The 18,811-nt window shown below is 70.0% G+C and overlaps 3 protein-coding genes across 3 annotated transcripts; all 3 read right to left on the reverse strand.

Moving 5' to 3' along the window:
• Window positions 1-142: 142 nt before the first annotated feature.
• Window positions 143-1,131, reverse strand: LOC311213520 (protein shisa-like-1a; the record flags this gene model as incomplete). The annotated part of the gene is made up of 3 exons (XM_084293563.1): window positions 143-359; window positions 493-748; window positions 1,053-1,131. The coding sequence occupies 3 exons, from the start codon at window positions 1,129-1,131 to the stop codon at window positions 143-145; spliced, it is 552 nt and encodes a 183-aa protein (XP_084149689.1).
• Window positions 1,132-2,259: 1,128 nt separating this feature from the next.
• MAN2A2 (mannosidase alpha class 2A member 2) lies at window positions 2,260-10,510 on the reverse strand. Its single transcript, XM_084293165.1, is given in 23 exon segments — window positions 2,260-2,848; window positions 3,201-3,311; window positions 3,385-3,579; window positions 4,305-4,438; window positions 4,528-4,669; window positions 4,755-4,888; window positions 4,983-5,097; window positions 5,196-5,318; window positions 5,423-5,659; window positions 5,922-6,087; window positions 6,303-6,370; window positions 6,573-6,687; window positions 6,862-7,044; window positions 7,327-7,529; window positions 7,659-7,836; window positions 7,923-8,109; window positions 8,399-8,572; window positions 8,652-8,779; window positions 9,088-9,214; window positions 9,217-9,243; window positions 9,336-9,480; window positions 9,624-9,878; window positions 10,054-10,510. Coding segments are annotated over 23 exon segments (3,432 nt in total). The 5' UTR covers window positions 10,186-10,510; the 3' UTR covers window positions 2,260-2,695.
• Window positions 10,511-10,920: 410 nt separating this feature from the next.
• On the reverse strand, window positions 10,921-16,803 carry FES (FES proto-oncogene, tyrosine kinase). Its single transcript, XM_084293134.1, has 19 exons — window positions 16,746-16,803; window positions 15,774-16,024; window positions 15,504-15,677; window positions 15,326-15,422; window positions 14,910-15,093; window positions 14,454-14,591; window positions 14,237-14,356; window positions 14,032-14,154; window positions 13,774-13,960; window positions 13,590-13,667; window positions 13,169-13,378; window positions 12,744-12,866; window positions 12,534-12,587; window positions 12,322-12,440; window positions 12,017-12,111; window positions 11,773-11,896; window positions 11,512-11,669; window positions 11,175-11,297; window positions 10,921-11,064 (listed from the first exon to the last, which is right to left on the reverse strand). Exons 2-19 carry the CDS (start codon window positions 15,996-15,998, stop codon window positions 10,922-10,924), a joined length of 2,475 nt encoding a protein of 824 aa, XP_084149260.1. The 5' UTR covers window positions 15,999-16,024; window positions 16,746-16,803; the 3' UTR covers window position 10,921.
• Window positions 16,804-18,811: the final 2,008 nt, after the last annotated feature.

Raw genomic sequence — 18,811 nt, forward strand, 5'->3', positions numbered from 1 at the left:
TGACCCCGCGCGACCCCCGGTGCCCCCGGTACCGCCCCCGGGCCCCCACCCCCTGTGACCCCGCTGCCCCCCCGGCCCCCCCACCCCCTAGTGCCGCCCCCCCAGCCCCCGGGTCCCCCAGAGGCAGCAGCCACCGGGACCCCTACGCTGCCCCCCCGGGAGCGCGGGGGGCCGGGGCTGCGGGGCCGGGCGCCAGGAGCCCCCCGGGGGCCGGGGAGCCGCGGGGGGGGCAGCGGCCGCAGGGCAGGAGGCGGCCGAGGCTGCAGCGCTTGGTGCGGTAGAAGTGGACGAGGTCGAGGGCCATGAGGACGAGGACGAGGAGCCCGTAGAGCCCCACGAAGGGCAGGGCCAGGGGGTTCCTGCGGGCGGGGGCGGCTCAGCACCGGGGGCACCGGGGGCAGCTCAGCACCAGGCACCCCCAAGTGCCAGCCCCCCCCCCAGGGCCGTGCTGCCCGCGCCGCAGCCCCCACCGCCCCTCCCGGCCCCGCTCACCGGAGGAGGCCGGGCACGGGGAGGCTGGAGAGGTTCACCCCGGTGAGGGCCTCCACGGCCCCCTGCGAGCAGCAGGACTTGAGGGCGTGGGGGCCGGGCCGGCAGCAGTACCGGTGTGCGGCCGGGTCGGTCAGGCGCGGGCAGTAGAAGCCGGGGTGGTAGCGGCCGTCGGGGCCGGCGTAGCCCTCGCAGAGGTGCAGGTTCTGCACCGAGGCTGCGGCAGGAGCGGTGGGCACGGGGCTGCGGCACCGGCACGCTCCCAGGGAAGGGCACGAGCAGGAGGGGAGGGCAAACCCCAGCCCGGCAGCCCAACGCTGGTCTCCCTGTTCCCTCCTGCCCCACAAGGGCAGTGCCTCTCGCCCCACAGCTGTGCTGCAGCGGGACCAGCTCCGGCACCACCACCCCTGGCTCCCATCCCCAGCACGGACCACCGCCTCCCCGCCCTGACCGCACAGCCTCCAGCTGGGGATGGCGGGGAGCAGCCCAGGGGACGTGGTCCCAGCCAAGAGGGGGAGGACGGGCAGTGCCTGCCTCAGGGAGCAGGGGCAAAGGGGCCGTACCTGTCCCGAGGATGCCGGGGCACAGAGCAGCGGCGAGGAGCAGCCGGAGCAGGAGCCCACCCGGCATCTTCCCCGCCATCCCTGGGCAGAGGCAGCTCCGGCGCTGTCTGAGGCAGAAACCACAGCCCCTCCTGCTCCCGCCTCCATTGCGGCCCATCAGGAGCCTCGTGGAGCCATTAGAGCCTCCTGCACTCACTGCCCCGCTCCGCAGGGACCGCGGGCAGGAGGCGGGAGCATCGCTAATGAGCTTCTCCAGGGCCAAGCACCAGGACCGGAGGCACCATCCCCACCTGGCAGCAGGTCCGGCAGCCCTCACCGGGCACCTCAGCCCTGCTCGGGCTCCCGGCTGGAGGCTGAGGGCTGCAGGCCGGACGGGCACAGGGCGAGCGCACCGTGGCTGTGGGGCAGTGGGCAGGATGTGCCGCAGCCCCTCGGGCAGCAGGAGAGCCCCAGCAGGCAGCAGCCTGGCCCCTGGCCAGCTGTGCCATTAGCCAGGCTCTGACAGAGCCACCGCGGGCACACACGTGCCCTGCAGAGGGGCAGGACCCGGCCAGCTCCCGCCCGCCCCCCGGCACCATGTGCCCCACAGCCGGGGACCCTGAGCCAGACCCTGAGCAGCGGTGGTGCGAGGGGCGTGCTGCCCTGTGCCCATGGCACGCTGCCTCCGGCTGCTCTGCCCCTCGTCGCTGCTGTGGCTGCGCGTGGCTGAGCCTGGGGGGTGCAAGGACAGAGAGACGGAGCTCAGACAGCACCACCTCCTCCCCCAGCCCTCTCCAGGGTGCCGCAGCCCAGCCCACCGGTGCCCCAGCTGTAATAATTAGCCCCGGAGGGGCCAGGGAGTGCAGCATCCACAGCAACCAGGATGCAACGCAGCTTCCCGCAGCCTCTGAGCCACCACAGACCTGAGGCGCTTTGGCACTGCCACCAGCTCGTACACACAAGTGGTCTGGGTGACCCCCAGAGGGGCAGGCACTGCAGCACCGCTGGGAGAGGCCATCCCCATGCTCACCCCAGCACCGGGGAGCAGGGGCAGGACAGGGGCCCCGTGGTGCAGAGCAGGCACAGCACCAGCCGCCCGCAGCCCTCCCAGCCCACCTGGGCGCAGGGCACAGCCCAGAGCCTCTCCCCGCAGAGCCCCCCTCCTGCTGCCCAGCGCCACCGGTGCGAGAACCACAAAGCAGACACAGGCTGGGGCTCCTGGAAACAGCCTCATGTTTCCTACAAGCTCCAGGCGAGCTCAGTCTCCAGTCCATAGCGCCTGCCCGGCCAGGCCGCTGCCAGCCCACGTGCTGCCCTGCCGGTCCGTGGGAGCCCAGGCGCCAGCAGGGCCCCTGCCCCAGGGCTGCACGGCGGGCACACCGCAGCCGGTCCCGCTGCCCCGCCAGCCCCTGCTCCGCTCAGAGCAGCGCCCAGCCCGCGCCCTCTGCACCAGGCAGCATTCAGCAGCCTCCGCGCAGCCCTGCCGCAGCAGCTCACTGTCCGAAATCTATCTGAGAACACAGGACTAATAAATTAAGAAGGCAGCAGCCTGCGCAGGTCCGGCACCTCCTGCCTGCCACGGGCCTGCCAGCGCAGCCTCTGCGGGGCTCGGCGGCTGCTCCAGCAGCGCACAGCCAGTCTGCTCCTCCCCGCCACGGGACGCGCTACCCCAGGCGGACGCGGAAAGTGGCGATTTCCATGGGGTCCAGGCGGATGGTGGTGCTGTTGGAGGCCGTGCCCAGCGGGTACATCAGGGTGAGCGAGGTGGGCTGCAGGGAGCCCAGCTCCAGCCCCTGGAACAGGCTGCCCAGTGCCAGCTAGGGAGAGAGCAGGAGGGCAAGTGGCGCAGGCGCCTGGCTTCCTGCACTGACCCAGCCCAGGCTTACCCTCCCTCATTGGAGGGTGCAGGGCCCATGCCAGACCCCAGTCCCCCTTCCTGCAAAACCAGTGTCCTCCAGCTTTGCCTGCAAAAGGGGCAGAGCGGGACCACCTGCTTCGTTGTGGGACCCTTGGACTGCCATGGGTTCTGGGCTTCGGGGGGGGCCCTCCCTCCCACCCCAATCCTGGCTTGGCAGGAGCCCAGGATGCTCGAGGCAGGCCTGGTGCCAGATGTGCCAGGGTGCCACAGCCCAGCTCTGACCCCACGAGGGTGCAGGCGGCAGCTCCTACCTTGCCCTGGGTGGTGGTGCAGTTAAACCCCAGGTTCCTGGCCTCCAGGCTGCAGTCAAAGCCTTTGCGGTGCAGGATCAGGGCTGCCTCGGCCGAGGGGAGCGAGTCGTCCTGCTGGGAGCAGGGCCGTGAGGCACGGTGCTGGGGACCCCTGCGAGCCCCCCGCCACCTGCCCACGGCTCACCTCTGCCTGCAGCGTCCGCAGGTTGAGGATGTGGAAGTCACAGGGGACGGTGGCAGCAAGGGGCGTGAAGGAGCGCAGGGCCGGCGGGGCTGGCTTCTCCTGGGCCACCGGCAGGACCAGGGCCTCGGCGTTCAGGTGCATGGAGGTGATGTGGCTCAGCAGGGAGGGGAAGCTGACCGGGCGGCCGTCCTGCGCCTGGCAAAGAGCAAGCAGTCAGCGCAAGCCAGGTGGCTGCGGGGCCAGGCACAGCCCGCCAGGGCCTGCGGGGCCTCCCGCTCCTTTTGGCCTCCCCTGCGGCACCCAGAGGACAGGCAGCCCCCGGCACCGGGCACCCAGAGCCTCCAGGCACGGCCCCTCCTTCCCCAGCACCCAAACAGCAGCCGCACCGCACGGCCTGCACGGTTCCGGCTGGGCTCTGGTGAGGCTACGAGCCCACTAGGGCCTGGCTAGTCGCTAGCAGCTACTGCACGAGACAGGGGACGGCAGGGCCAGGCCGGCCGTTACCTCTGGGCTGCCAGTCCTGGCGCCAGGGAAGCCCAAAGCTTTAAACACGGAGGCCAGTTTGGAAAAGAAGCTGGAGCTCTGAGTGGGTGAAATGGTGCGTGGATCGAGAGCAACGAGGGATGGGATGAGAACACGGTGATTACGAGGGCTCCGTGCCCCCACACGCGGGGCAGACCCCGCCGCGCAGTCCTGCCCTCCCCGCACACCCCCCGCTCTGGGCACGGCCCCGTCCCTCTGCAGTGCCAGCGTGGTGGCCGGGAGGGCCGGGAGGTGCATGGAGGGCACCCCGCACCCGGCTGCACCCGCGGCTCTGTGTGCACCACCGTCCCCCAGCATCCCGAGGCAGGGCTGGGCTCTGCTCCCCAGCAGCGCTGCCCCTGACCCCCAAAGTCCCGCGGTGCCCCCAGCCCACGCACCTTGTTGGCAGTGGCGCGGCGCTCCAGGAGGAGGCGGAAGCGGTTGCAGGTCCGTTTGTTGTCCTTCAGCCCTTGGCCCAGGCCCCGGTTGTCATCCTGCATGAGGCGCCGGTCCAGGATCACCTCCAGCTGGCCTGCGGAGAGTGGGCCCCGAGCCCCGGACGTTAGTAGCCGCCAGCAGCCCCCCAACCCCCCGGTGGCACAGCCCCCGGCCCCGGCTCACCGCTGCTGAGGCTGGAGACCCCCAGGGCCTGGGCTGTGTGCAGCGTCAGGCGGCTCTGCATGTCCTGGATGTAGGCCATGGCGGGCATGGGGTAGAAATTGGCCTGCAGCGGCAGCTTCTGCTGGTACCTGCGGGGCTGGATCTGTCGAGGGACGGGGGTCAGGGGCCGGGGGGCAAAGCACTGCCCCCGCGGGCAGCTGCCGTCCCTCCCCGGGCTGCTGGCACACCTGGAAGCCGTTGAGGTCTGTGAAGAAGGTGTCCTCGCTCTCGATGTCCGTGCTGAAGCGCAAGGCCAGCTCCTTGTTGACGTGGTCACGGATGTCCACCAGGCAAGACACATCCAGGGACAGGCCCTCCACCCCTGTGGGCCAGCAGTGAGCGGCTGGGCCCCGCAGGGAGCCTCGGGCAGTGGCCCCGGGCTGGGGAGCGCCCTGGCACAGCCCCACTTGTCCCACCTGGCACGTTGTAAAGCCGCACCACGGTCTGGACGTGCTGGTAGTAGCTGGAAACCTCTGAGAAGAAGGGTCCCTCCGTCACTCGCACAACTGGGGGCTCCTTGGGTGTGTAAGGCTGTGGGGGGAGGAGGCTGCAGTGAGGCTGCTGCCTCCAGGACTGTCCCATGTCTTTTGCACAGCTGCCGGCCAGGCTCCCAGAGGAGGCCCCCATACCTTGGCCTCGCCATCGGGCAGGAAGAGATAGGCTCCACTTTTGTCCTTGGAGGTCCTGGTGCCGTAGACAAGGAACTCGCTGCTCACCCTCTGCTCCCGCTCCTCCCCAGCTCGGCGGAGGCTCTGCAGGGCGCAGGCCGGCAGGGCAGTGAGCGCAGTCAGCCCGCGGCAGAGCTGTGCACCCTGCCCTCCTTCACCTCCGTGCCACCCCCAGGCCCCGTGCTTGCCTGCAGCAGGCCTGAGTGCCCCGAGAAGCAGGCCCGCAGGTGCTGGTTCTCCAGGCAGAAGTCGTCAGGAGCGGTCGGGAAGACGTGCACAGGTACAGCCTCCTGCTTGCGCACGGGCAGGTCCCGGCCGTGCAGGTACAGGCGCACAGAGGACTTCAGCACGGCTTGGCCATCGAAGGACTTCTGCAGCTGCAGCACACGCAGCCCCAGCGCGGGCAGGCGGGCCAGCACGGAGACCTGCGGGCGGCAGGGAGACGTGACCGAAGGGTTCCCTGGCAGGCAGCCAACCTGCTGGCGGCCAGCAGCACACGGGCCCCACTTTTGGTGTCTCTGTGGTGGTGGATGTGTGTGGGAGTCTGGGGTCTTGCGTGCCATGGGAGCTCCCACTGTGGTGCAGAAACACTCTGATGGCGTGTCGGCGTGTGAGGGCATGAGGCTGGCACACACGGGCTGTGCAGGGCGAGGACAGGGGCGGCAGTGGGTGGCGGGGCACCCATACCTGGTAGACGTCGGGCACCACGTTGGTGGCGGAGCCCCACTGTGCAGTGAGCTGGGCAGGCAGGGGCTGCCCCTCCTCAGACAGCACGCGCACATGCGGGGTGTCCACCAGCACCGGCACGACGCTCAGGCGCTCCTGCTCCAGCGGGTTGAACACAACCAGGAATCTGCAGGGCAGAGATGCACCAGGACGGCCACCCCCAGCCCCACGGCGTCCCACACGCCCTGCGCTCCACAGCACCCCCCGAGCTGCACACACGAAGGCTGCTTCACAGAGCCCCAGGTGTCCCTGCACGTGGTTCCCCCATCGCCTCCCGCTGCCCCCACAAGACCCCGCTGCCGGACAGGAGGAGGCAGCCCACAGCCCCGCGTGCAGCCCTACCGTGGCGAGGCGCCCAGCTTGATGACTGTTCTCTCTGGGAGCGAGTCCTGGTTGAGGCGCGTGTCATCCTAGGGGAAGCAGCAGGTCAGCCACGGCGTCCCCACTGCCCCCAGCCCGCCTGGCCAAGGGTGCAGCCTGGGGCTGGGGCAGCTCCCCCAGGGCCCCAGCCAGCAGTGGGTGGGCAGGCGGCACTGTGCCGCACAGGAAAGGGCACGGAGACCCCAGCACGAGGCTGGGACATGGGGAGCCTCGGGGCAGGGAGCTGCTCACCGTGCTGAGGAAGGGGGTGGTGGGGTCGTAGCGGTAGGCGTCCTTGTCCCCCAGCACCAGGTAGTGCGCAGCGTTGATGATGACGCGTTTGAGGCTCGAGAGGGAGTGCAGCAGCCTGGAGCAGCGGGCAGAGTGAGACACCCAGGACCCTGCCCTCTGCCCCCTCCCCCCTCCCAGCATCCCCCTACACCGCCCCCACATCCCGCTGGGGCGCAGCCGGCACACCCAGCCCCGCACCCACCAGCCCCCAGCCGTGCCCCTGGGCTGTGCCGCAGCCACCCGCACGCACCGGACTCCATAGTCGACCACCACGGCCTCCTTGGCGGTGCCCGTGATGGCGTCGTGGTGCTGGAAGAGCCCCAGGTTGCGGCGGGCGTTGGTCAGCAGGGCGTAGTCGGACAGCGGGTAGCGGCTGTCGGCACCGGCACGGCGAGCGTGGGCAAGCGCCAGGCTGTACAGGATCTCTGCCCCCCTGCGCAGGGACAGAGTCACCCAGGACCCGCCAGCACCCCCGGGCCCCACGGGGCCAGAACGCAGACGAGAGGAGAGGAGCAGCCGGCACAGGCAGCCTCAGTGCCAGCAGGGCAGAAGCATCACCCCCCTGAGCTGTGCCTGGGCCATCCCCAGCACACCGGTGTCTGGGCACAGGCCAGGGCGAAGGCTGGGGCTGCGGGTGCCACCCGTCCAGCACCATCCTGCACCCCGTGCCCCACGCACCACCCCTGCCCCAGGGCCCCAGCCTGCTTCCCCTCACCGGAGGTGGGTCTCCAGCACGCGGTCCAGGCTCTTGTAGAAAGGCCGGGAGGTGAAGTAGCCCGTCCAGTAGTGATCCTCCCGGTCCGCGTAGGAGAAGAAATCGCCACTCAGCACTGGGAACCCAGGCGGCTTCATGCCCGGCACAATGCCCACCTTCTTGTAGAGGGCATCGAAGTAGTCGGACAGCGTCCCGAACTGCGCCTGCGGGACAGCACACGCAGCTCTGAGTGCTGCGTGGAGCCCCACACCCCTCCCCGCTCTGCGCACCCCTGCCCAGGCTGCCCCAGGCACACGGGGCCCTTCGGCAGCCCCAAAGCTCCCGGCACCGACCTGCACGTGGAGGTGGGGCTGGGAGTTGAGGAAGTCAAAGATGCGCTGGTAGTTGAGGAACTGAGCGTCCCACTCCTGCGGCTTGTCGTAGCGGAAGTCGTCCCCCAGGGGCACCAGCAGCACCTTGCTGCGGTACAGCTTGGACTTCTTGCGGTACTGGTCCAGCAGCAGCTGGGCTCTGCCACGGGGCCAGGGCGTGAGGCTGGCTGCCGGAGGCCGGGCTGCGGGGCTCGGAGCCGCTCGCCCTGCCCTCGCCGCACTCACCGCTCTGCCACGTTGGCCTCGGTGATGGCGCGGGGCGGCACCTTCCACGGGCAGTTGATCCGGCCGCCTGGCAGGCGCTTGAAGTCGAACTGGCAGCAGATCTTGGGATCAGGCCCGCAGGTATGGGGCACGTCATAGCTGTAGAAGGGCATCATGTGGCAGAAGATGTCAGTGCTGGAGTCTGGGTCTGCAGGACCGAGGACAGATGAGTATCAGCAGAGGCTCTCCCTCACCTGGCCCCTAGCAGAGGGCACAGGGCACACCGAGGAGGGGCAGAGCAGACCCAGCACACAAGTTCGCCGAGCACCAGGCACTGGCACATTTGGGGGTCCCCCTGGGGCTGCCCACTGCAGGGCAGAGGCATCGCCTCCCGGCACTCGGCTCCCTGGCCACGCAGGGAAGTGTTCAGCAGCTTTCCTCTGCTGCCACCCACCCCAGGCAGGTCCGCTGCTGCGGTCACCTCCCACAGCCCTCACCCCACGCCTGTCTCCACATGAACTCCAGGTTCTGCGTGGCAGCAAAGTGCTTCTTGATGGCGTAGTGCACGCGCTGGATGAGCATGCCCGTCAGGTTGGAGCGCTTCAGCAGGTAGGGCATGGTGGAGCTGTACCCAAAGGGGTCAACGGCCCAGCCCGACCGCGGCGTCACGCCTGGGGGCACAGAGACCTGTCAGCACCTCTTGTGAGCAGTGCCCCCAGCCAGCACCCCTGCAGCCCACCCAGCTCTCACCGATGTTCTTCTCCAGCCACTGGTGCCCCTCGATCAGCTGGTCGATCATGGCGAAGTAGTGGGAATTGGCCTCGTCGGGCATCACCCAGCCACCCGTCACCATCTCCAGCTGCCCGTTCCCAACCAGCCTGCGAGAAACACACACCAGGGACGTGGTCAGCTCGGGGCAGGGCCCTGCGGTCAGCCACGTACCCATGGCAGAGCCTCCCCCTCTCCTGGAGCCACCTGGCTCTCGGCAGCAGCCTCTGCGATTGCCAGCCGTGGTGCGATGCCCACACTCTCCCCATGCTCCTGTTGGAAGCTGCGTGGAGCCCATGGACACCATGCTGCAGCCAGAGCCGAGTCCAGGGGGCAAAGGGCCCTTCCCTTACGCCCCCCTCACCCACACCCAGCACCTCCTCCAGGCAGCAGAGCCCGGCAGCCAGGGCAGCCCTACCTCCGCACCGCAGCCCGCTTCTGGGCACTGATGTTGTCCCACCACTTGGAGAAGAAGGAGATCTCAGACCAGATGAAGCGCCGGCGGGGGTCCTCCTGCATCTTCAGCACCATGCTGTTGAGGATGAGTAGTACTTGTCAAATGTCTTGATCCAGCCTGCCAGCACACGTGGGGGGTCACTGAGCAGGGCCCAGCCCTCCCCAGCCAGCAGGGCAGGGGCTGGGGGAACACGTGCTGCCTCTGCTCACCGGGGTCATTGTGGGAGTGCGGCACCACAAACACCTGCAGGGGCTCAGCGTCCCACTCATTCGGCTCATAGGTGATATCAAGCCCTGCTTCCACACCCCCGCCATCCTGGTTGTCAAAGGGCAGCAGGGAGTACACGGCCAGCATCTGCCAGGGGACAGCGAGCTCAGGGGGCAGGCACCGGACCGGGCAGGTGCCTGCAGGCGCCCTGCTGCGCATCCCCTCACCGTCACAGGGCTGGGCCCCTCGCCCCCTGCGCTCACTGCTGCGCCGAGACCCCAGCCCCTCACCTGCAGGTCTGGGCTCTGGCCCTTGCCCCCCAGGGCAAACTGGCAGTCCTGCGGGGACACGGAGAGGAAGCTGGGGCGACTCTCAGGGGGCAGCGCCCAGGAGCTGTTGGGTGGGTGCCGGGGCGGCGCCGGCTGCCCCTCCGCGTGGGCCGTGAGCTCCAGCACCGAGTCCTTGATGTGGCTGATGATCTCGTGGTTCTCCTCCAGCAGCTGCTCCAGCTGCTCGATGCGGTTCTGCAGCACCGAGATCTGGCTCTGGGGACACGGGCGCCGCGGTGAGCGCGCTGCCCCGGCTCGGGGCTTCCTCGCGCGGCTCCGGCCCCGCTCGCGGGCTCCCGGCTGTGGGGAACGAGCCCTGCCCCGAGCTCCGGGCCTGGCGCCGGGCCCTGCAGCCAGCCCGGCCCTGGGCCGCCCCGCGCCCGCCGCTCACCCTGGGGAAGTTGCCGCCGCTCTGGTGGCGCGCGGGGTCGTGCTGCACCCGGTCCAGCATCAGGTAGAGGGAGAAGACGGCCACGCAGAAGATGGCAGCGCCGCACACCGTCACCTGCTTCTTCAGCTTCATCCCGGAGGGCCGCGGGGCCGGGCCTGCGGGGGGGGCGCACCGGGAGCGGCCGCCCCGTGCCCGCCGGGCGCGATGCGGGGACCGGCAGCGACACCGGGCAGCGCCGGCGGAACGGCCCCGGGGGGCTGCTGGGGCCCGGCCCCGCGACGGGCGGCCCGGGGGGGGGAACCGGGAGGAGCCGGGCCCGTTGCAGGCCGGGGGAGCCGGGGGCGGCCCGGAGCAGGCCGGGGGCTGCGCTGGGGAAGGCGGCGCCGAGCGGAGCGGAGCGGGCGGGGCCGGGCAGGCCGCGGGGCCGGCAGCCGGGGGGGGGGGGGGGCTCGGCGCGGCCCGGGGGCGGGGGGGGGGCGGAGGGGCGCGGGGGCTCCCGGCCCGGGGCTGCCCCCCCGCTGCGCTCTTACCCTGCGCGGCTCCGCGGCCCGGCCCCGCCGCTCGCCCCGCCCGGGCCCCGCCGCCTGCCGCGGCCGCGATGGGCCCGGCCCCGCCCCGCCCCGCCCCGCCCGCACGGCCCCGGCCCCGGCCCCGGCCCCCGCCCCCGCCCCGCCGCCGGTGGAGCTCCGCGACCCCGGGCCCGAGCGGCCGCCCCCCGCGTTCCCCGCCCGGTGCCCCGCGCCCCGTGCCCAGGACAGACGCAGCGCTGCGGAGCCCACGTTTATTGCCCGGAGCCGCCCGCCCGCCCGCGCCCGCCGCCGCCCCCGGCCCCCGCCGCCCCGGGGGGTCCCGGCCGCGGAGCTGCCCCTCAGCGGTGCCGCTTGCGGATGGCGATGAGCTCCTGGTGCACGGCGCTGAAGCTGGGCCGCCGGCGGGGGTCGTAGTCCCAGCAGCGCAGCATCAGGCGGTACAGCTCCTCGGGGCACTGCTCGGGGGGCTCCAGCCGCACGCCTGCGGGGGGCAGCGCTGGGGTCGGGCCGGCCGCGGCACCGGCCCCGGCCCCCGCGGCCCCGGAGGTCCCGGCTGGGGGGGATGACCCGCGGCCCCGCCGCCGCCCTCACCCTGCTCCACGGCCTCGCGGGTCTGCTGGTTGCTGAGGTTGGCGTAGGGGACGGCGCCCAGGCTGAAGGCCTCCCACAGCAGGATGCCGAAGCTCCAGACGTCGCTCTCCGAGCTGTATCGGCCTGGGGACACGGCACGGGCCGGGCGGCGAGTGGTGGGGGGCACCCACGTCACCACCGCCCCACCGGGTGCCCGGCTCTGCCTGCCTCCCACCCCAGCACCACGCATGGGGTGCCAGGCAGTGCCCCCTGGACTCCCGGGTCCCCCGGCACAGCCTCTCCCTTTCCCTCCCCATAGGCTGTGTAGGTCCCAGGCCATGCCTGGTGCTGCCCGTACCGTAATTCAGTGCCTCGGGGGCAGTCCACTTCACAGGGATCTGCTTCATGCCTCCCGTGGAGGCGTAGATCCCATCCTCCTCCTCCCGCGACATCCCGAAGTCGCTGATTTTCAGGACGTTCTTCTCGGTCACCAGGCAGTTGCGGGCAGCCAGGTCCCTGGGGTGGCTCAGAGCTGTCAGCCCTGCACCCAGCTGTCCCCAGGCCGGGGGGGGCCCAGCTGCCCCTGCCCTGCCCAGCCCCCATTGCCCCCCCAGCCCACCTGTGGATGCAGCGCTTGCTCTCCAGGTACTCCATGCCTGCTGCAGCGTTCTCCGTCATCTTGATCAGCTCCTTCACCTTCAGGTGGGGCCCCTCGCTGCGCAGGAAGCTCAGGAAGTCCCCCCCTGCACCGAGCAGCACAGAGCTGGCAGGCGGCCATCCCAGCCCCGTGCAGCGAGCTCACACGCTTGCACTGGGGCGAGCCCCCACACATGCACCAGGGACCGCAGGATGGGGCCGCTCACCCTGCACCAGCTCCATGACGATGTAAATGGGCTGCTTCTGGGTGCAGACGCCGATGAGCCGGACTATGTTGGGGTGGTTATACTGTTTGAGGATCCTGTGGGGACAGTGAGCAGCACCGTGAGCACACGGGGACCCAGCTGCCCCCACCAGCTCCATCACCGCCTGCATCCCAAGGATGCTGTGCCCGGCTGGTGCAGGGACACAGCCCCCAACCGGAGGGATGCTGAATCCCCGTGGGGTTTGGGCAGCACCGAGACCTCAGGACAGACGGATGGGCCAAGACAAGCATGATGGTCACACAGACCTGGCTTCCTGCAGGAATTTGGCCTTGAGCTCAGGTGGCAGGGTTTCCCGGCAGGATTTCACAGCCACGGGGGTGTTGTCAGCACGCAGGCGGCCGCTGAACACCTCCCCAAAGTTACCCTGCCGAGAGATACGGATGCACCGCCCGAGCCTGCCACAGCGCACCCGCGGCCAGCCCTGCCCTCCCGCTGGCACCCTCGCACCCCAGCTCACCCGGCCGATGCGCTCCCCCAGCAGCACGTCCTCGTGGTTGAGCACCCACTTGTCCTGCAGGCAGCAGACACCGAGGTCAGCGAGCCGCCCCAGCCCACATCCCCTCCTGCTCCTGCAGCTCCCTCATGCAGAGATGAGTCACTGCAGCTGGAAGGGGCCGGGGCTACGCCCTGCGCAGGGCTCTCGCCTGCTCCCGCTGCCCACCCTCACCTTGGGCACGGCTCTGGCCAGGACGATCCCGCTCTTGCGGGTGATGGGCTGCTGGCTGTGCAGGAGGTGGTCGATGAGCAGCGGGATGGTGGGGAAGCCGTCCCCCTCCAGCCGGTACAAGTTCTGCAGGGAGGGGAGGCTGCGGGGTCGTGCCTGCGTGCACGCGTGAGGTGCACACCCGGGGGAGTGCATGCATGGGGGTACACGCACACACACACGCAGCACAAGCGTGCATTCACACGCACGATGCAGGCTCACAGCTCGTGCTCCGTGCTTGGTCCGTGCAAGGACATGCACACAGCTCGCAGCCGCACACACACATCCTGTGCATTAACACCAGGGTCCTGTGGCTGCACAGGCAGGGCCCCGACATCTGCCCACTGCAGGGGCCGCTCCCAGTGCCACCCCCGCCTGCGGTCACTCACGTCGGCAGCCTGGATGATGAAGTGCCGGGGCTGCCCGTCCCACAGCACGCTGAGCACATACTCCTGCTTCCCCTGGCTCTCCCGCACCAGGAAGTCCCCACTACAGCTCAGCAGCTCCTGCACCTCTGAGCGTGGGATGGCCCCGTGGTACCAGACCTGCTGGCACAGTGGCTTCTGCACCTCCGGGATGAGGGGCACGGGGGGTGGCAGCTGGATGGGGACAGAGCAAGACCGGTCATTCCCCCAGGGGCAGGGAGAGCAGGGTCCAGAGGGGCTCGTGCAGGGTGGGGAGAGGGGCTGGAGAGCAACGTGGAGCAGGGCTGTGGGGCACGACAGGAGAGGATGGGGGGAGCTGAAGGTCTGGGAGGTTTGGCAAGGTGGCTGGGCAGGGCAGGGTGGCTGGAGGTGCCCAGGGTCTCACCGAGAACTTGGGGCTGAAGATGCCCGAGATGTGGTTCTTGAGGGTCTCCAGTGCAGTGGCCCCGCTGCGTTCCTGCTCCTGGGGAAACGTGTGAGCTGTCCCCCCGCAGGCACCCTGCATGGGGCCGCCAGAACCCGGTGTCACCCAGCCCCACATCTCCCGGAGCACTGTGGGGAGGACTCACCACGGAGGAGACCGAGTGCCGGTCCTCCTGCAGGGGCAGGGCAGGCAGGGGGTCTCCGGAGCCCAGCTCCGCCAGCTTGTTGGCCAGCATATCCCGCTGTGCCTGAAGCTTGGCCTGGGTGCATTGGCAGCTCTGGAGCTGCTGCTGGGCCTCCTGCAGCCCCTGGCGCTTGCTCAGCAAGTGCACCCTGGGGACGGGATGCAGCGGGGTCAGCCCCTGCCACCTCAGCCCCCGCCCCGCCGCCCCCCTGCACCTCACCGCTCCCCAGGCCTCAGCCCCTGCTCCTCGCCCTGGATCTCAGCCTGCAGCTCCCGCACCCGCTGCTCCTTGCTGCTCACAGTCTCGGTGGTGGCCGCCAGCTCCTCCTCGATGGACGTCAGGCTGCAAGAGATGTGTGTGTTGGGTGGGTGCCGAGCCATGAGCCCCCCAGCCTGCCCCCCGCCCGCGGCCCGGCCCCGCTCACGAGTGCTGGACGCTCTCGACAGTCAGCTCGTTCAGCTGCAGCTCCCCTGGTGCCAGGCTCTCCGTCTCCTCCAGCAGGTTCTCGTCAAAGGTGACGGCTGGCGGCACCTCGCTGCCGTACCTGTGGGCACCCGGCACAGAGCTGCCCTCTGCTCCGCTCGGTGCCCACCCCCGCAGGGCTGTACCCAGTGCGGTGCCCGCGGCCGCACCATCTCTACCTGTGGCACTGGACAAAGCTGCTGTACTCCGTGGCAGGGTCGATCGCTTCGATAGCATGGGCGATTTCCTGGTGTATGGCCAGCACGTCCTCCTGCACCAGGCTGCTGATGCTGTAGTACTCCCCCAGTATCTCCTTCCTGCAGGCACACGGGTGCTGGGGGCTGCCCGGCCTCCCGCACCCCCGCAGCCCAGGCTTGGCCCCGCACTGCCCAGGCAGCCTGGTCCCGGTGTCCCCACAGCCCCTGCCCCTCATGAGGTGCTGGGGAAGGGCCCCGAGCTGCCCTGTCCACAATGGCTCTGGTGCCAGGGGACGGGCGTGTGTGGCACAGGCAATGGGGCAAGGACAGCGCCTGTGCTGTTGGGGGCTCCAGCAGGAGGAGGGAGAGTCACTGGGTCTGGAGGGGAACGGGGGTGCAGAAGCAAAGGGGTGCCCGGAGGGGCGGCAGGGCTCTTACAGAGTGAGGACCATCTCCTGCTGCAGGCTGTAGAGGGACTCGTGCAGGCTGGGCAGTGCCCGCTGGTAGTGGTGGTGGTGGTGCAGCGCGGCTGCCTGCACAGCCAGCACGTACTGGTTGTGCAGGGCGTAGAGCTTCCAGAGGCTGCGCACGTACTTCTCCTTCGCCTTTTCCCTCTCCCTGTCTGCGAGGAGAGGCCATGGGGGCACCCGCTGCCCCGGCACCACAGCTCCCAGTGCATCCCCCCAAGCTCCCAGGCCCACCAAGGTTGTGCCCACGGGTCCCATGGGGCTGCCGTGGCTCCAGGCATCCCTGATCCCGCGGTGTGGCCCGAGGAGAACCGGGGATTGGGGAGAAGAGGGCACGGCAGGACGAGGCTGGGGGATGTGTCAGGACAGCACGGGGCTGCCACCCACCTTTGCTGGCCTCCTGGTACTTGCGCTTGGCCTGGGTGCTGTCACGCACCAGGCTGCGGTACTGCGCCTTCAGCTTCTCCATCTCCTGCTGGGTGGTCTGCAGGACGAGGCACCCTCAGGGAGCGGGGCCGGGGCAAGGGCCCGAGCCCCCCAGCCACTCACACAGGGTCCTGCCTACCCGGGTGTACTCCTGGCTGAGCTGCTGCCACTGCTCGGTGAAAGCCTTGCGGAGCTGCTGCTTGTCGCGGATGAGCAGGCTCAGCTTGGCCAGCGGCCCCGCCGCCAGCTCCTCTGCGTGCCGCCGCAGGGTCTGGCTCAGCGTCTCCGTCTGGTTCACCAGCACCCACCACGACTGCGGGGACAGGGAATCAGGAACAGAGCAGTGATGGCCACCCTCTGGCAACGCGCCAGGTCTGTAGGGTGTGCACCTGCACCCTGCTGTCCCTACCTCCCCGATCTGGCCTCCGTGGTCACCAGCACGGAGCTGCCCAGAGCCCTCCTGCTTTTCCAGCTGGGACAGCATGTGGTGCAACATCCCCGCGTACTCCCGATCACTCTTGGCCCGCTGCGACATCCACTTCTTCATCAGCTCCAGCAGGCGCAGCTCACTGTCCTGCAGCCGTAGCAGCGCGCTGTGCCCCTGCGGGCACCACAGCTCCGGCCCGAAGCCCATGGCACCGTGGTCCTGCTGGGACGAGGCTGCAGAGCAGCAGGGCAGCCTGAGACACGGCTGCCACCCTGCGCTCCGCGTGGAGCTCGCCTGTGGGCAGGGCCCTTTGCCTCCCCTCGCCCATCTCCCCGCGGCAGGCATGCGGTGCCTGGGGCAGCCCCGCAGCGGGGGGCAGAGTCACCCACACCCTCCACAATCTGCCTTGCAAAAGGCGTATTGAAGCAGCTGGGAGGGCTGCGTGTGCCCAACATGCCGCAGCAGTCGGGGCCCGCGGCAGGGGCAATGCCAGGGAGGAGGAAGCGTGGGGTCAAAATCCAGCCCCGCTCTGCCGTGTGCCGCGAGGCCGGGAGCACCGGCCCCATGGGGCTCCGGCTGCTCTGGCCCTATCCTGCCCCACTCCCTGTGCCCGTGCCGGGGGCAGCTGGGCACACTGGGGCAGGACAGCACCCAGGGGCCAGGGCACAGGCAGGAGGCCAGCAAGAGGGGGACAGGGCACTGAGCCACGGGGGACAGTGCCAAGCCTGGACGTGTCCCTGCACACAGAACTGCGGCATGGCCAGCAGGAGCCGAATTCAGCCCAGGCCTGGCCCCAGGGTGCGCAGCCCATCAGAGAGGGCACAGCCAGGAGCAGGAGGGTGCTGGAGCCTGGATCCATGCAGGGCAGGATGTCCCCACACAGACTAAAACCCCGTAGAAGAACAGGACTGTGACCCCCCCCCAGCCCCGCAAAGGGGTCCCCTTCCCTCCAACCTGTGCGTGCCGCGAGGTCCCGGCCGCGGAGCTGGCGCCGGTGTGCTCCCGGGGCTGGGGCCGGTGCAATCTGGACCTGGCGCAGCTCCGGCTCCCAGAGAGGAACAGGAAACCCTGTGCTGACCATACAGCCATTGCGAGATTTCCTGCGCTTCCTCCCCTCCCTGCCGGTCCCCCGCGTTCGAGGCTGACTCCAGCACACAGCCCCAGAGCTGCTGGGCAGCCCCCAGCTCCTGCACCTCTCCCAGCGGCCAGGCACCAGGGCCTTGCACCATCAGGATTTGTCCCTGCAGGAGCCCGGGCCCCTTCCTCACCTCAGCTGTGCTGCGCTGCCACCGCAGAGCCTCCAGCTGCAGCTCAGCCCAGGTTGGCTCGGCTGCCTCGTGGGGCACCTCCTGCAGCCAGGCAGGGGTCCCCCGGCCCCAAAGCGGTGTCACAGTCACCTGCAAGCCACGTTCAAGCCATTTCCACTTCTTGAGGAAGTTGTGGGGAAAAGTGCGTAGAAAGGTTTTCTTGAGTTGCCTTCCCACGGCTGAGCGCTGCCTGGGTGGTCACGTCGAGGAACACTGCAACGCCTCAGCACGGCTCTGCACCAAGGGCTGCTGCAGCCCCCGGGCACGGTCAGTGCCAGTCTCCCTGGAAACTGTTTTTCCACAGCACGTTTCACCAGCAGCAGCACTGCAGCTCTGTCCTGCAGCACACGCTCACCAACCCCCAGCCCCCGCTGCCCATCCCAAGCCCTGCCCGGGACTCTGTTCTGCGCGAGCTGCACCAGCAGCACCCCCTGCACCACCAGCTGCAGAGGCACTCAGCACTTCCACAAGAGCAGCGAGGGTTCTGCCAGCTGGGCTGAGGGGCTGCTTCTCCTCTCCAGCTTCCCCTGGCTTCTCCCAGACAGCGCAGGCTTTCCCCACATGCACGGGGCTGGCTTGTGAGACACCGGGCACCCTGAGCCGGGGGCTGTGGCCTGACCCCCTGCGCCTGGCTAGTCAGGGCAGCCAGGCTGTGAAGCTCCGTGAGTGACCGTGATTGCAGAATCCAGCAGAAGCCCTCGCTCTCCAGCAGCCCTGACCGCTGCCTGCAGCAGGAAGGCCGCTGTGGGCTGTGCTGCAGCTCACCCAGTTTCACATCCTCCATCCACGGTCCCACAGCCTGCAGGGCCCCGCACTGCGGTGCCCCGTGGGGCTGGCCCCGGCTGACCCCCCCACGGCACCGTCACTGCGGCTGCTGGCTCTGCCCTGCACAGCCCTCGGCCGAGGGGCAGCCGGGATGTGCCCCCTGCCCAGCCTGGCAGGGCAGCAAGAAAGGGAAAGCTCCCGCAGCTGCACGCACGCAGCAGGGAACCCGCTCCTGACCACAGGAAGACGCCACGGCTGGGACGGCACGAGGGCAGCTGCGGAGAGGAGCCCCTGAGCGAGCACGCAAAGAAACCCGCTTGGGGCTGTCCCCCTCCCTCCGACAGCCCCCCCGGCCGGCTCTGCCATCCCACGCACTCAGCCCCAGGTGGAGCAGGGCTGGGCCCGGCCCGGGCTGGCAGCGGGGGCTGCCCGCAGGCAACGCGTGGCTGCAGGGGCTGCGCTGGGCACGGGGGCTGCAGCGCGCGAGCTCAGCCGTCCCCAGGGCTGCAGTGGAGGGACGCAGCCCGTGTGCTGCAGGGAAGCAGCACGAGCTCCCCAGCCTGCTGTCCCCCTCCGCTCACTAGAGCCGGTTCCAAAATTAGCTGCTCTGCGGGTTTGCGATAAGCAGCTGCTTCCCGTCACTCAGGTGAGGGTGACGGTCACCGCCTGGGTGCCACGTCCTCACCGCAGCCCCAGACAGCGGCCCCCTGCAGCACAGCTCCTGCCACAGCCCGCAGCTCCGCAGGGCTCCTCACCTCCGGGGGCATCTCCGTCCCGGACAGAGCCCACGGGGGGCCCGGAGCCGCAGGGCTCCAGCAGCACAGCCGCAGGCAGCGAGCAGCTGGGCTCCGCAGTGCTCTGAGCCAGGGGGTTCCAGCAGGGCCCCCCTGTACCCCGAGCTCAGCCCAGCGCTCCCTGCCCTGCATCTGCCCCGGGACCCCTCGTGGG

Source organism: Netta rufina, assembly GCF_964035555.1.
Source record: "Netta rufina genome assembly, chromosome: 11".
In the NCBI taxonomy this organism is placed as follows: domain Eukaryota; kingdom Metazoa; phylum Chordata; class Aves; order Anseriformes; family Anatidae; genus Netta; species Netta rufina.

Excerpts from the sequence above, each read along its gene's own strand:
- FES (XM_084293134.1), bottom strand. The coding sequence starts at position 15,998 with ATGGGCTTCGGGCCGGAGCTGTGGTGCCCGCAGGGGCACAGCGCGCTG. Across the intron at positions 14,592-14,909 it reads CAGGAGATGGTCCTCACTCT|GAAGGAGATACTGGGGGAGT; the intron begins GTAAGAGCCCTG and ends GTGTGCCTGCAG. Across the intron at positions 13,961-14,031 it reads GGGCTGAGGCCTGGGGAGCG|GGTGCACTTGCTGAGCAAGC; the intron begins GTGAGGTGCAGG and ends TCCCGTCCCCAG.